This window comes from Adiantum capillus-veneris, chromosome 5 (genome assembly GCF_014529385.1).
Source record: "Adiantum capillus-veneris isolate H3 chromosome 5, ASM1452938v2, whole genome shotgun sequence".
In the NCBI taxonomy this organism is placed as follows: domain Eukaryota; kingdom Viridiplantae; phylum Streptophyta; class Polypodiopsida; order Polypodiales; family Pteridaceae; genus Adiantum; species Adiantum capillus-veneris.
This window is the reverse complement of record NC_140935.1, coordinates 100,846,310-100,858,721: the sequence shown is the minus strand read 5'-3', so window position 1 is coordinate 100,858,721 and position 12,412 is coordinate 100,846,310. Positions and strand designations below refer to the sequence as shown.

The following is a 12,412-nucleotide window of genomic DNA, read 5'->3' as shown; positions in this document are numbered from 1 at the left end:
TTTCGAAGGGTCGAAATTATTGTATAATTCAGATTAACTTCATGATTTTTGCCAAGGGTCGAAAATTCTTGTATAACTAAGATAAACTTTATGATTTTTGCCAACTTGCCTACATTTGACTTCTTCAAATAGAAGCACCACCATTTAATGTACAAGATCCCTCTGTGCATGCTTGATCGTGCTCTAGAACAATGCGCTCCTAGCTACAGCTACTACCCACGGCCGATTATGGCTTGTTGCCTATTTTGCTATCGTGTCAGACATTGCCAGAATGTACTCTCTATGTCACACTATGATAGCTTTCACTTTCAAGGCAAGGCTATTTTTTGTTTATTTAGTGACCAAGTTCACCAACACAAGTAAGCTTGCAATGAAGACACGCCTGTTAATGAAGCAGCAGCGGCTTTGTCATCGCCAACCGCAGATGGTCTCAGAAATGAAGCGCAAAGCTCATCTTAGCGGCAACAATATGGCTGCAAGCAATAATTAAGCCTCCGAGCAACGACACGTTGACAACAATAAGATCAACAAAGAAGGGAAGACGAAGTGTCGTCGCAAGGTCAACACTAACAAAGCAGGTCCCACCATCAGACGAGCAATGGAACTGTAGTTGTTGATCAACATCAGCCTTGGCACCTTTGTAAGCATTAATACTCATGCATGCGAAACTTTCAAAGGCAATAAGAGAGCAGGGACGGTAAAAGGGGTTGCGACTCGAGGTTGAAAAATGATTAGAGGAAGAGAGATTGTATTAATATTGGCCAATGCATTTCAACCTCAATGGGTCTCGGCAAATTACAATCTCTTTTGTGTAAGGTTTATATAGGGAGAAAGTGCTTGCTCAAGTATAAAGAGTAGGCCAAGGTTAGGTTTTGTGGGGCTCAAAAAAGTGATGATAAAGCTGAGGATCATCTTTGGTTCATGATAAAGCTGCGGAGAAGTTCAAGTGGTTTTAAAGTTGCAAAAATAGTAGGTATTTAACACGAATACACAGCAAGAACTAGGGTTTCTGAGGTCTAGTTGAAAAAGTAACACAAGGAATGATATTTTGTGTTCTTATAAGAGAAATCTAGTTGAGGAGATACATGGAAAAAGGGCCGCAATGAGGCGAATTACCAGTTTCCCAAGTGTTGTTTGACAAGGTTTAAAGGTTTTTTATTGTACATGGACGTAAATTGTGCAATGAGGGAGGTGGGAAAGATGGTTTCGAATGGCCTCAAGCAATAGTAGTTATGTTTACAATGGTGTGGAGCCAAAATATAATTGGAGGAGAGGCCTCCATGTGAGGGAGTTAATGATCATGAACGAAAGTAATAAGAGTAGACATTGAGGTGTCCTAAGGGCAAGGGATCCAAATTCTTCTTCTTTGACACCCGATAAAAATTCCATACATTGGAATAGTTGGCCGTAATAAACAAATTGTTGGAAGAGGTGTGGTTAAAACATAAGGACAGAAGAGGGTGTCCACTAGGGTGTTTTAAGCTTTCAAGTACCAAGGGAAAGGTTTCCAACCCAATATGTAATGCACAAATCCTAAAATTGTGCTCACTTAACGGACAAAACAACAAATGACATTTACCAGTAGAATGATGTTGTAAACCTAGCTTTCCCCCTCCAAAACGAGGGTTGAAGCTTTGAGGCTCCTACTCTATTAATGGTGAAGTTGGTAGGACTAAATAGCCTCTGATTATAGCCTTACGGAAAGGAGAGAAGCAAATTTGAAGGAGCCACTTAAGCCAGGGCCAACTATTGCTAGCACTAGAGAGTTGGCCTCAAGGGAGAAAAAGTAACACCATCAGAGTAGAGGACTTCTGTCACAAGATCATGGCGTGGCATGTCCACCAAGAAAACGGACAGTTGTTCCAACTTATAGGGAACCCGTCTGATGGGGCCTTGGGGACACTAAAATAAATAATAAAAGCCCAAATCATGTGAACGTGATGACGTGTTTGGGTTGTACGGATGCTTCCGTGTTTTCCATTGGCTGCTGACGTTGACGTGGCCTGTATGGAATTCTACGATTTGCGCTCGCAGCATTTGGCGTCAAACTGCACAACATCTGGACACAGAGTCTAAGAGCAAAGGTCCCTCGGGAGTTGTACATTGCAATGATTAATGATAAAGAGATGCCGAAAGGGGCGCGGGACTTTGGGGCCAATACCTCTAGGCACGGAACTACATCGGGCCGTGTCGGCTCTCTCAATTAAAGTTCAGTGATTTTGACGTTTCTATTCGTGTGTTGCTATTGATTTCTCACTTGCCTGTTACAGTGATATCAGAGCTCAGGAAGATTCTTCTTCTACGAAGGATCCGATCCCTTTGTGTGTTGCTATTGATTTCTCACTTGCCTGTTACTTCTACAGAGGATCCGGTCCCTTCTGCAGCGCGCACAGATTCTCGAGGAGAACACGACAGAACAATCGACATTAACTGTGAAAGACGACCCCAAACTTATGCGCAACTCCCATCCCTACTCCATCGCGCGTCGAGCATGCTCCCGCCTTCATCGCTTTGTCTCACACAGCATAAGCCATAAAGAACCCGAGATTACACATGGGTTCTCACAAAGAATCTGACAGAGATAACACCTCTCGGTGGGTAGGCAAAGAAAAGTTGAAAATCCGGTGCCAGAATTGAAGAAAAGAATGAAGATTTGGACAAATTCTTGGCGGGAAAGTTTGCCAAAGCGAAATACAAACGTCAACTACGGGTTGACACATGTGTGAAAAGATTGATCAAGTACTCCAGAGACCCAAGATTTGCGAAAAACCTGAAGAACTACCCGATTCATGAGATTTACTCGAGATGGCGAAAGGCCATTGATTCTCCTCTTAGATCGGGAGGAGAGTTGAAAGGACAAACGAGAGCAAAAACGAAACCTGTACTCGCACAAAGAGCTGGATAGAATTCTTGAAAAAGACCACCAGAAGACAGGCCAAGGAATTCCAAATCATGAAATATAATCTTTTTGCAAGAACTGAATGATTATCAAAGGTCAAATATGTATGACCTCGAAAAGGAGCAAGGATTTCTACAAGCTCAAGTTGACTGTTTTCCTGAAGGCGTACAAGGAGAGTTATCTCCTCCTCGTCGGAAAGATCATACGATTGATTTGATAGTACACCACTGAACGGACCACCTTACCGAGTTAGCCAAGCCCAAAATGAAGAAATAATGAACCAAGTATAAGAAGTTTTAGAAAAGGGTCTCATCCAACCTAGCACTTCTCCTTTTTGTTCACCACTAAAGAAAGATCGATCTTGGAGAATGTGCATTGATTATAGAGCTCTCAATAAAATCACCATCAAGAACAGATTCCCTATCCCAAGGAGCGCATAACAATATAAAATATACTCGGATAAATAGGATTTATCACTTAATATTGAAGCCAAAGGATACAGAGAGAAATAGAGAGAAAGAGAAAGAGAGAGTGAGAAGATCGACACAATACTGGGGACCAGAAGATGGCTTGGTCCCCCCCCCCCCAGTGATAGTATCTTTATTACTGAGGAGAAGTCTATACAAGCACTTAAACCGAACGTATTACCACGTTTGTTCTAGAATAAGACTTGATGGTTCCTTGAAACCTCAGCTTTCTATTCCTAGGGGAAAACCCTATTCCAAGGAGCTTCGTTCCCTATTCCAAAGACTCAGCTTTCTATTCCTAGGGCAAAACCCTATTCCAAGGAACTTCGTTCCCTATTCCAAATCCTAGAGAATTAAGGTTCTCTCCTTTGGATCCCACCTTCCAAACTTCGGGCATGGCATCCTTGCAACTCTGTTCCCAGAGTCCTCTTCTTGCAAAACAACTCTGCTTTCTTAGATGTGAAATCCTTTCCTTGGGAATCTTAACTTCCAGATGACATCTCGAGAGTCTACCTCTCATGGATCCGTGGATCTACTTCCCAAACTCGGGTACGAAACCCTTGGGCTGATCTGGCTCTAGTTCCTCAGAGCGCTTTCTCATGCAGAGGCTTATGCCTTCCTCTGCTCCTACTCCCTCACGAAGAGGAAGTACACTTGCAATCAAAAACTCAAACATCATAACATGAAAATCATTACCTTCACAATCTCAACACTCAAAATGCAGCTCGGTTCTCAAAAAACAATTTCCCGGAAAAGTTCTCGTTGCAAAGAAACGTCTCTTCCAATCCTACACACAGAAGAGGTGTGTTCTCTGAACAGAGAAAAACAACAGCTTGTCACAATGGAGACACTTTCCGTAGGCACTTCTTCGCAATGGAACTCGCACGCTGGGTCTTGGCGACGTCTCGTACACTTGGGGCAGCCATGGGCATCACCGGCGGTAGCTTTACGGCGGAAATCTACGGCAGCCCATCCTTCTTGTTAGCGCTGGCTTTTTCTAGCATCTGGGAGTGAGAGAGAGTCTGCTTTTCTTGCACCTGGCAGCCGGCAAGAATAGGGGCCACCTTGCCGGTAGGAATAGGGGAGGAGGAGGGGCGCCAAAGCTGGAGGGATCGCTTGCGCCATCAGCCAGCAGGAGAGAGAGAGAGAGAGAGAGAGAGAGAGAGAGAGAGAGAGAGAGAGAGAGAGAGAGAGAGAGATCGTACGTTTTGGTTTCATAAAGGCAGCACTGGTTTCTTTTTCTTTTGATTTGCTCCTCTTTAATTTTAAGGGTGGATAAGTGGGCGGCCGTCCTATTTTAAAAATGGTCTGAACCTACCCAAAAACTTAATAAAACCTTATAAGTTGAAAACAATGCTTACACAGCATTTCCCATGCGTCCTTGGATGCAACCACATGCACAGATGCAATGCATACATAGACTTCCTCGCGGGGAAGCATCTGCTTTCTCTCAAAGTCTCCTTTGAACCCCTCTTCATTCAAGTGCTTGCTCATCCTTGTGCACAAATCTAACACAATTCGGCTTTCCGATGCACCCGTCACCCACCTTAGTCCTTTCCTACCGAACTTACGATACAATCTCCTTAGGGATGCTTTGTGTCACCCATCCTATGACGCATCAGAGATGTCTGTTCCCAGATGGTCGAATACTTGTTCTTGATGCTCCCTGTCACCCATCTGATGTGACGCATTAGAAGTACCCGTTCCTAGTGGCCTTACAAATATTCCCGCTCACTAATGAGAGTAGTGTGTTGAGGCATTAAAGTCCTTTGCCTAACCCCATGTTTTTTTATTTGAAAAGGTTTGGAAATTATTATAGAATTAAGGGTACTTCATGATAGATGTTGGCGAAATTTCTGCCAACCTCTCCGTGTTTGACTTCTTCAATTAGAAAGAGCATGGTCTGTACGTGCAAGGAATCCATTGGTGGTTGTGTGCTCAATCATGTCTAGAATAGAGGCTCTCAATGGCACTTAACAAAAAGGTGTACTTGTGATGAACCTCTGATGTCAGTTGCAAGTCAACTTTGCTTGAATTACTTGGAAGCCAGCAACGCATATCACCTTCTCAGGTTACAAGCGCCCAACAACCTGTTTTTTGCAGTTGCAAAGCGTTGCAAGTGCTGCTAAACATGTGCTCCTAGCCGCAACTTCTATCCACAGCTCGATGCAATTGAATGTACTATTTAGCTACTGTGTGTGATATATCCTCAATGTATTCCCTTTCTCTGTTGTACCACAATAGCCTTCACTTTCAAGGCAAGACTCTTTTTCACCCCTATTACAACAAGTTTCACTAATGCATGCATGTCGGCAATGAAGCGGTAGCAAGTTTGTCCCAGGGTAGAATCCGTACGTACGTACGGTACCTTTCCGTACGGTACAATACGTACAGTACGGTACAGTACGGCATTAAAAAAATTTGGGCGTTTTTTGCTCGGACAAATTCCACTAGGGAGCGCTTCCAGTTAGGCTTATTAGTGTGAAGGGGGGAAGCCTTAGGCTTTTTTAATCGACCACTGTAGCAAAAGAGTCTCTGTTCTGTTACAGAGAAGTCTGCAGAGCAGTGCACAGAGTCCTGCAGAGCCGAGCTACGCGCGTGAAAAGGTACTACTTCAGCCACCATGCACTCCGTACTCTTCTCTCGCACTCCGTACTTCTCATGTGCGTGCACTCTTTTGCATTTGCAATGTGCAGGATTCATTATGCCGCGTAAAACCAACCCCAACTGGTTGCTCCACACCAATGTTTTGAGGATCATCACGACCACTTCTCAGCAAGGTTCTGGTACACGCTTATGGCAATGCAAGTATTGTGGGGACCAATACACCAGCACTATTACGCGAGTCAAAAAGCACTTGACAGGCATCGGGTGCACTGATCAGATTGGTGCATGTGAGAAAATACCACCACCTTTGAGGGAGCAGCTTATTCAAAAGTATTTTCCTGTTGGTGCTCCTGCTTTGAGAGGTGCTCCCAGCACACGGGATGCTTTACATGATGCTTTTGTTAGAGAGCTTGAGTCTTTAGGTGCGGAGACAGAGGTTGGAGGAGGTTCGGCCTCCATGCAACCCCCTACTTCCAGGAAGAGAGCTTGTGTTGGTGGTGAAGGTGAGGATTCCTTGCCACGTGAAAAAGGTACATCTAAAACATCAACGCAGACCACTTTGCCTAGTCGCATCTCTTCTCAGGCTTGGGTGAAAGAGCGTCAGAGGGTGGCAGAGATGGAGACATGTCGCACTCTTATTGAGTGCAACATATCTTTCAATGTTTTGTGCGCAGATCAGTGGAAAAGAATGGTAAAAGCCATTGCACAGGTGGAGCCTACTAAGACATGGACAGGTCTTGATTACACAAAGATGTGCACCACTATGTTAGATGAACAAAAGGCCTTAATTGACAAGGCGCTTACGCCTGTGAAAGCTGGATGGAAGGAGTTTGGATGCACCATTATCTCAGATGGTTGGGCAGACATACGCAGACGACACATAATCAATATTCTTGTGTCTTCTGCTTTGGGCACCTATTTCTTGCGTGCTGTGGATGCAGGAAAACTAGGGGAAAAGATCACGGCTGAGTTTATTTTTGGTCACATCAAAACAGCCATAGAGGAGGTTGGCAAGGAGAATGTTGTGCAGGTGGTGACAGATAATGCAGCTAATTGCAAGGCAATGGGATTTATGGTGGAGCAACATTTTCCTGGCATAGTGTGGACTCCATGTGCTGCACATTGTTTGGATTTGCTCATGGAGGATATTGGCAAACTTTCATGGGTGCAGCCCATAGTTGCAGATGTAGTCAAGGTCACCACATTCTTTCGCAAGAAACATCAAGCTCTTGCTATCTTCCGCAGCCATAGCACTTTGGATATGGTTCGACCTTCAAAAACCAGGTTTGCCTACATTTACTTGGTTTTACAGAGGCTCTACAAACTTAGAGATCCACTACTACAGACAGTGGTGGATCCAAAATGGCGAGGCATGTCAAGATCCCAAGATGAATCTACAAAATACTTGCAGAGGCGGATCCTTGATGAGAGCTTTTGGCATGAAGTGCACGCTCTTTCAGTGGCACTCAAGCCAATCTACGTCCTCCTTCGATTGACGGATATGGAGGGATCGACCTTGGGACTAGTCTATCATCTGTTTATGCAGATGAAAGACCACGTTTCCAAATGCGATCTGTTGACTATTGATCGGTAAGGGTTCCTCATGTTCTAATGGTTGTAACTTGTCTATTTTAACCATCAAGTCTAAGTTATAACAGTTAACTTGTATTGACAAGTTGTTTTGATATTTCAACCGATCGGATTTATTGGGATGTGTTGAGAGCCGCTGGACTTTCATGAGCCGTCCCATACATGCGATGGCTGCCATGCTTCATCCTCTCTACAGGTCGCCACAGCTATGGAGTGATACCTTGCTTAGCACAAAACAATCAGAGTATGTTGGGCTCATGTTTTCAGAGGAAGATCAGCTTGGGATAGACAAGGAATTCACCAACTACATGAATGGCATTGGCGCTTCTTTCACGAGAGCAGTTTCTTTGAGGAAGGAAGCCACAAAGTATCCTTTGACGTGGTGGCACTCGTATGGGAGAGTTGGTCTTCCCAACCTCTCACGCATTGCTCTTTGTATCCTTTCCCAGGTTAGGAAACTGTCATCCATGATTACATTGTATATATCATTTTAAACTTCTAACTTCATCTTTATATTACTTGACACTTGTCACTCTCTTGCTGATGATTGCGCTCTTGCTTGATCACTGAGCAGGATTGCTCGGCTGGAGCATGTGAGCGCAATTGGAGTGCTTACTCTCTCATACACACGAAGATTTGAAATCGCCTTAGCACTTCTCAGTTGGAGAAGTTGGTGTATTGCAGAGCCAACATGAGGCTCGTGCGGAGTTACCATTCTTTGGGGCAACTCAAACAGGTAATTACCTTGATGTTGGCCACTGTAAACTCAACCTGCAAGCATATGCCATAAATAAGTCAGTTTAACTTTATTTTACTCTTCAACAGGTTGATGCGACAGAGCTGAAAATGGTAGATGATCCTAGACCAGAGGAGGTGGACCGACAGATTAGAGACGAGTAGGAGCAAATTCTCAGAGAGCTGCATAGAGAGCTCGAGAGCGTGGATCGTCGTGTGACTAGATCACGTGCACGAGCTCTTAGCCTTCCTCTACGCACGATGGGAGGAGATCCAGACACTGTGAGACGAGAGAGTATTCGCAGGGGGAAGCTTCCTATTCGCTCCATTCGCAGGCGAGCGAATGAAGCTGTCCGGCTCATCCATGCAAAGATTGCTGATATGCCTGAGGAGGCTTGTGGTGCAGAGGTGCTTGTACCAGAGTTGACATATGCTGAGCCTGACCCTGAGTTTGATGAGGAGGGCAATGTCCTTGATGATTGGGGCTTGCTCTCTACCGACGATTCATCTTCCGCATCTGACACAGACTTTTGAGGCCGCACGTCTTAGTGCACACTGGTGACTTCATGCTTTGGAGGACAGGCTGCAGCAGACTTTTATTGTTATTATGGCATTGTAGTATTTCACAGTACTTTGTTTTGGATCTTGATTCAGTTTGTATGGTATATGCCCACTTCTGGCTAATGCCATGGACATGATGTTTGAACTTTGTAGTTGTTATTTGGTCTTATGATTTATGGTCATTGGTTTTCTCATTGAGTATTGAATCTTGAGTCATTAAGTTTTTTGATCAATATGTTCATTTTAAGCATTGCATTGTTAATGAGGCTGAATTTTGAAAGGTCTGTGAACTTAAATATAGTGTAATTGTCTTTTTTTACAAATGGTACGTACCTATCACGTACCTAAAGGTTGGTTCAGTACGGAAGTACGTTCCGTACGTACCTAAACCATACCGTACACTACGTACCTTTCCACCTTGGTTTGTCCTCCTCCTGGTTGCGATCAGAGAAATGAAGAGCAAAGCTCATCGCAGCTGAAGCTGGGTCTCCAATTGAAAGTGTGTCAACGACAACATGAACTCAATGATGGACAAAGAGGGAAAGTGTTGTGTCCCTAGACATTAGGATGGGCACCCGAGCTAGGTCTGGCCAGTGTGAATTGACCTTGTGTGAATGTATCTTTAGTTGAAGTGAGGTTAAGAAGGGCCATCAAGAAGTTCTATAAATAGGATTGAGGCCTCATTTGTAAGACATCTTGTGTGATGACAAGACGTTGGTGTTTCTACGCTGTCATGTCCTGTTAACAGGATTTGATTTTGTTCCATGAGAGGTAGCTATGTCACACTTGGACTCTACGCCCTGGACCCTGGTAGCTCTCCCTACACACCTGTTGGATGTGGGCTTGTGGTAGGACACCAGCCCTTGTGGTAGAGGCTAACTTGTTAGCTACAGGCTCCCAAGCTCGGGGGGGTGAGCCCCGTATTGGCTCTATGGTTGGGAGGTGAGTCTGATGTCCGCTCTCCATGCCTTTGTGTGAGTATGGCTTGTGTCATGTCATGTGTGTAGGATGGATCCAACGAGGGACTTGTAACCTTGCTTGTATATACGACATGGTAATTTGTAAAAAACCATTAGAGCTCATGGGGCCGTAATGGCCTAGCGTGATAGGTGCTTTAAACTCTTACCTACAATGGTATGGGACACAACTAGCAAGAGGGGAGAGCAAGGGGGGCACATGCAAGCCGATGGCAATACTCTGGTGAGTTTCTCTTCGTTCTTGTTGCACATGGATTCTCTCTTGTGGAGGTTGATGCTAGGGGTCGTCGCATGGATGTTTGATGTGTGTTATTTTTCTCTCTGCCTCTGTTTATGCATGAGGGTGCCCTTATGAGCATGTCCCTCCGTTGACACATCCGATGAGAGGGTCTCCATTGGAGTGTGCTTCAAAAGTGTTAATTGAGAGGGATGGACAATTCTTTGACTTTCATTTCACCGGTTGTTCGTCCCTCGCACCATGTCCTATTTGATGCCCATTGCCGTCCATGGCACTTTGAGCTATTTATCACTTGCTCGATAGGTACATTGAGGGCAGCAGGCTACACCCACAAGTTGATTTGTGTAGGTGTGCAACGCAGGTGATACTCAATCTTAGCAAGTTGTAGCACAAGTGAGCGTGTAGTGTGTGGGATACAGAGCCTTGATCTAGCGGGAGCACAGGGGCTGTAACGAGAAGACACCACGTGCCAACTGAAAAGAACCGACTGGACAGACTTTTGGCACTAAACAACAATTGAATTGAAAGAGAGAGAACCCATGTGAGAGAGATGGAGTGGCGAGTTCCACTCCCAAAAGGCACTAGCCCCAAACCCTGGCGCCCCTTATGGTATTTCTTTATATTGCTTCCACAAAGTACAAGCTCTAGGAACTCAACTCTGCTTCTCCACATAGTAGAATGCCACAAAGAGAGCCCACACAACATATTTAAAGGCCCTTGGCCTATCCAAAAGCATTTCACATGAAACGCATTAGTGGCACCATGTGCAAACGAAAAAGAATAGATGAGCCTAGCTTTAGCACTTCAAACAACACTAAACTGAAAGAGATGCACGACACGTGAGACATGGAGTGGCAGAGTTTTGCACCTAAGAGAGCATTGGCCCCAAACCCTGGCGCCCCTTTCAGTATTTATTTATATTGCTTGAACTCGGTACAATACCGATACTCGCGCTTTGCACCTTCACTCAAAAGATTCCAAAGACTGAGCCCTCTGCGCATATTTAAAGGCCCTCGGCCTATGAAAAGCAATTACATGAAAAGCTTCAAACTCAAAAGCATCTGGTCCAAAAGCTGCCAACACAAAACAAGGAATTCCGTACACCGCTGTGTCGGCACTTGTTAGCGCAAAACGCAAAATTCCGTAGTGCTGCCACGTTAGCATGGTCAACGCAAAATTCAAAAATTCCGTACAAATTGCCATGTCATCAGCTTTTACGCTTTGTGTGTGTGTATGTGTGTTGATCTGCTTTACTCTAGGCCCCATCGAACGGGAATCGTAAGTTGGTTGGAACTTCTTCTGCTGCTTCTCTTAGGGTTTAGACCCCTCGGTTTGAATTTACATGTTGCTCCGTTCTTCAGTGGTGTAACACGTCAGCAGTTTGTGACATCAACAAGCATCTAGTTCAAAAGCAAGCACCTTGCTTTATTTTAGGGTTTACACCCTGCTTTATTTTAGGGTTTAAGCCCCTTGACCAATGATCTGTAAGTTGGTTGGGTTATAATTTTTAATCCTAACCCCTTTTGTATTTTAGGCCCCTCCGCCATCTTCAGTAAGTTGGTATTTTCTTCCTCTGCTATGTTTTAGGCCCCTCGTCCGTGTAGGTTGGTTAGAATTAGGCTCAAGGAGTTCAAACACCCTTGGTCTTCAATGGTTGACACGTCAGTAATTAGTGCATTCTCCCCCTCTTGAAAGAAGAGTAATCGTCCGCAATTACATCTACAAAACATGTCATGATTGTGACGTATTCTTTATGTTTGTATTACCTTTCTCGCTTGGTTCTTTTGCAGATACAAAGACGTACCAAATCAAAGTCCTTGTTCTCGAAAGGATGTGCCTCTTCGCCCAAGAATCGCACCTATTCGGTGAATAGCTATTCACCATGCCTCTTCAACGAATGGTTGCACCTCTACGCCGAATGGTCGCGACTCTACAGCAGAGGGACACGACTATTGGCCTAGAGTCGTGTCTTTTGACCTATGGTCATGTCTCTTCATCGTCTCTTCAAATTCTATATAAGAACTCCCTTGTAACACATTTCAATCAATCAAACACATTCAGTCTCTTATTATCAAGTTTTGTTCCGAGTTCAGTTTTCATCTAAGTCTAAGTATGAACAAACACACATAGTAAGCGTGTTCTTCACAGTGTTATCAAAGCAAAAAAATTCCCGGGCCTCTGGACTTGGCGTTTACCTAACCTCGCCGTTGCCTACCCTTCCCGCAATCCTCACTTCGTAAGTTGTATGGCAACAACAAAAATATGGTACACACACGACTACTACGAATCTATGAGGTAACTCGTATTTGATTTGTTTCATACTATAAATATAACGGAC

The 12,412-nt window shown here is 44.4% G+C and overlaps 2 protein-coding genes across 2 annotated transcripts; both read left to right on the top strand.

The window, feature by feature from the left end:
- The first annotated feature begins 6,070 nt into the window (after window positions 1-6,070).
- LOC147457823 (uncharacterized) lies at window positions 6,071-7,567 on the top strand. The gene has a single exon (XM_086513366.1). It carries the CDS (start codon window positions 6,071-6,073, stop codon window positions 7,565-7,567), a length of 1,497 nt encoding a protein of 498 aa, XP_086369492.1.
- Window positions 7,568-8,559: 992 nt separating this feature from the next.
- On the top strand, window positions 8,560-9,053 carry LOC147457822 (uncharacterized). The gene has a single exon (XM_086512611.1). The coding sequence runs from the start codon at window positions 8,560-8,562 to the stop codon at window positions 8,830-8,832; it is 273 nt and encodes a 90-aa protein (XP_086368737.1). The 3' UTR covers window positions 8,833-9,053.
- Window positions 9,054-12,412: the final 3,359 nt, after the last annotated feature.

Excerpts from the sequence above, each read along its gene's own strand:
- LOC147457822 (XM_086512611.1), top strand. The coding sequence starts at position 8,560 with ATGGGAGGAGATCCAGACACTGTGAGACGAGAGAGTATTCGCAGGGGG.
- LOC147457823 (XM_086513366.1), top strand. The coding sequence starts at position 6,071 with ATGCCGCGTAAAACCAACCCCAACTGGTTGCTCCACACCAATGTTTTG.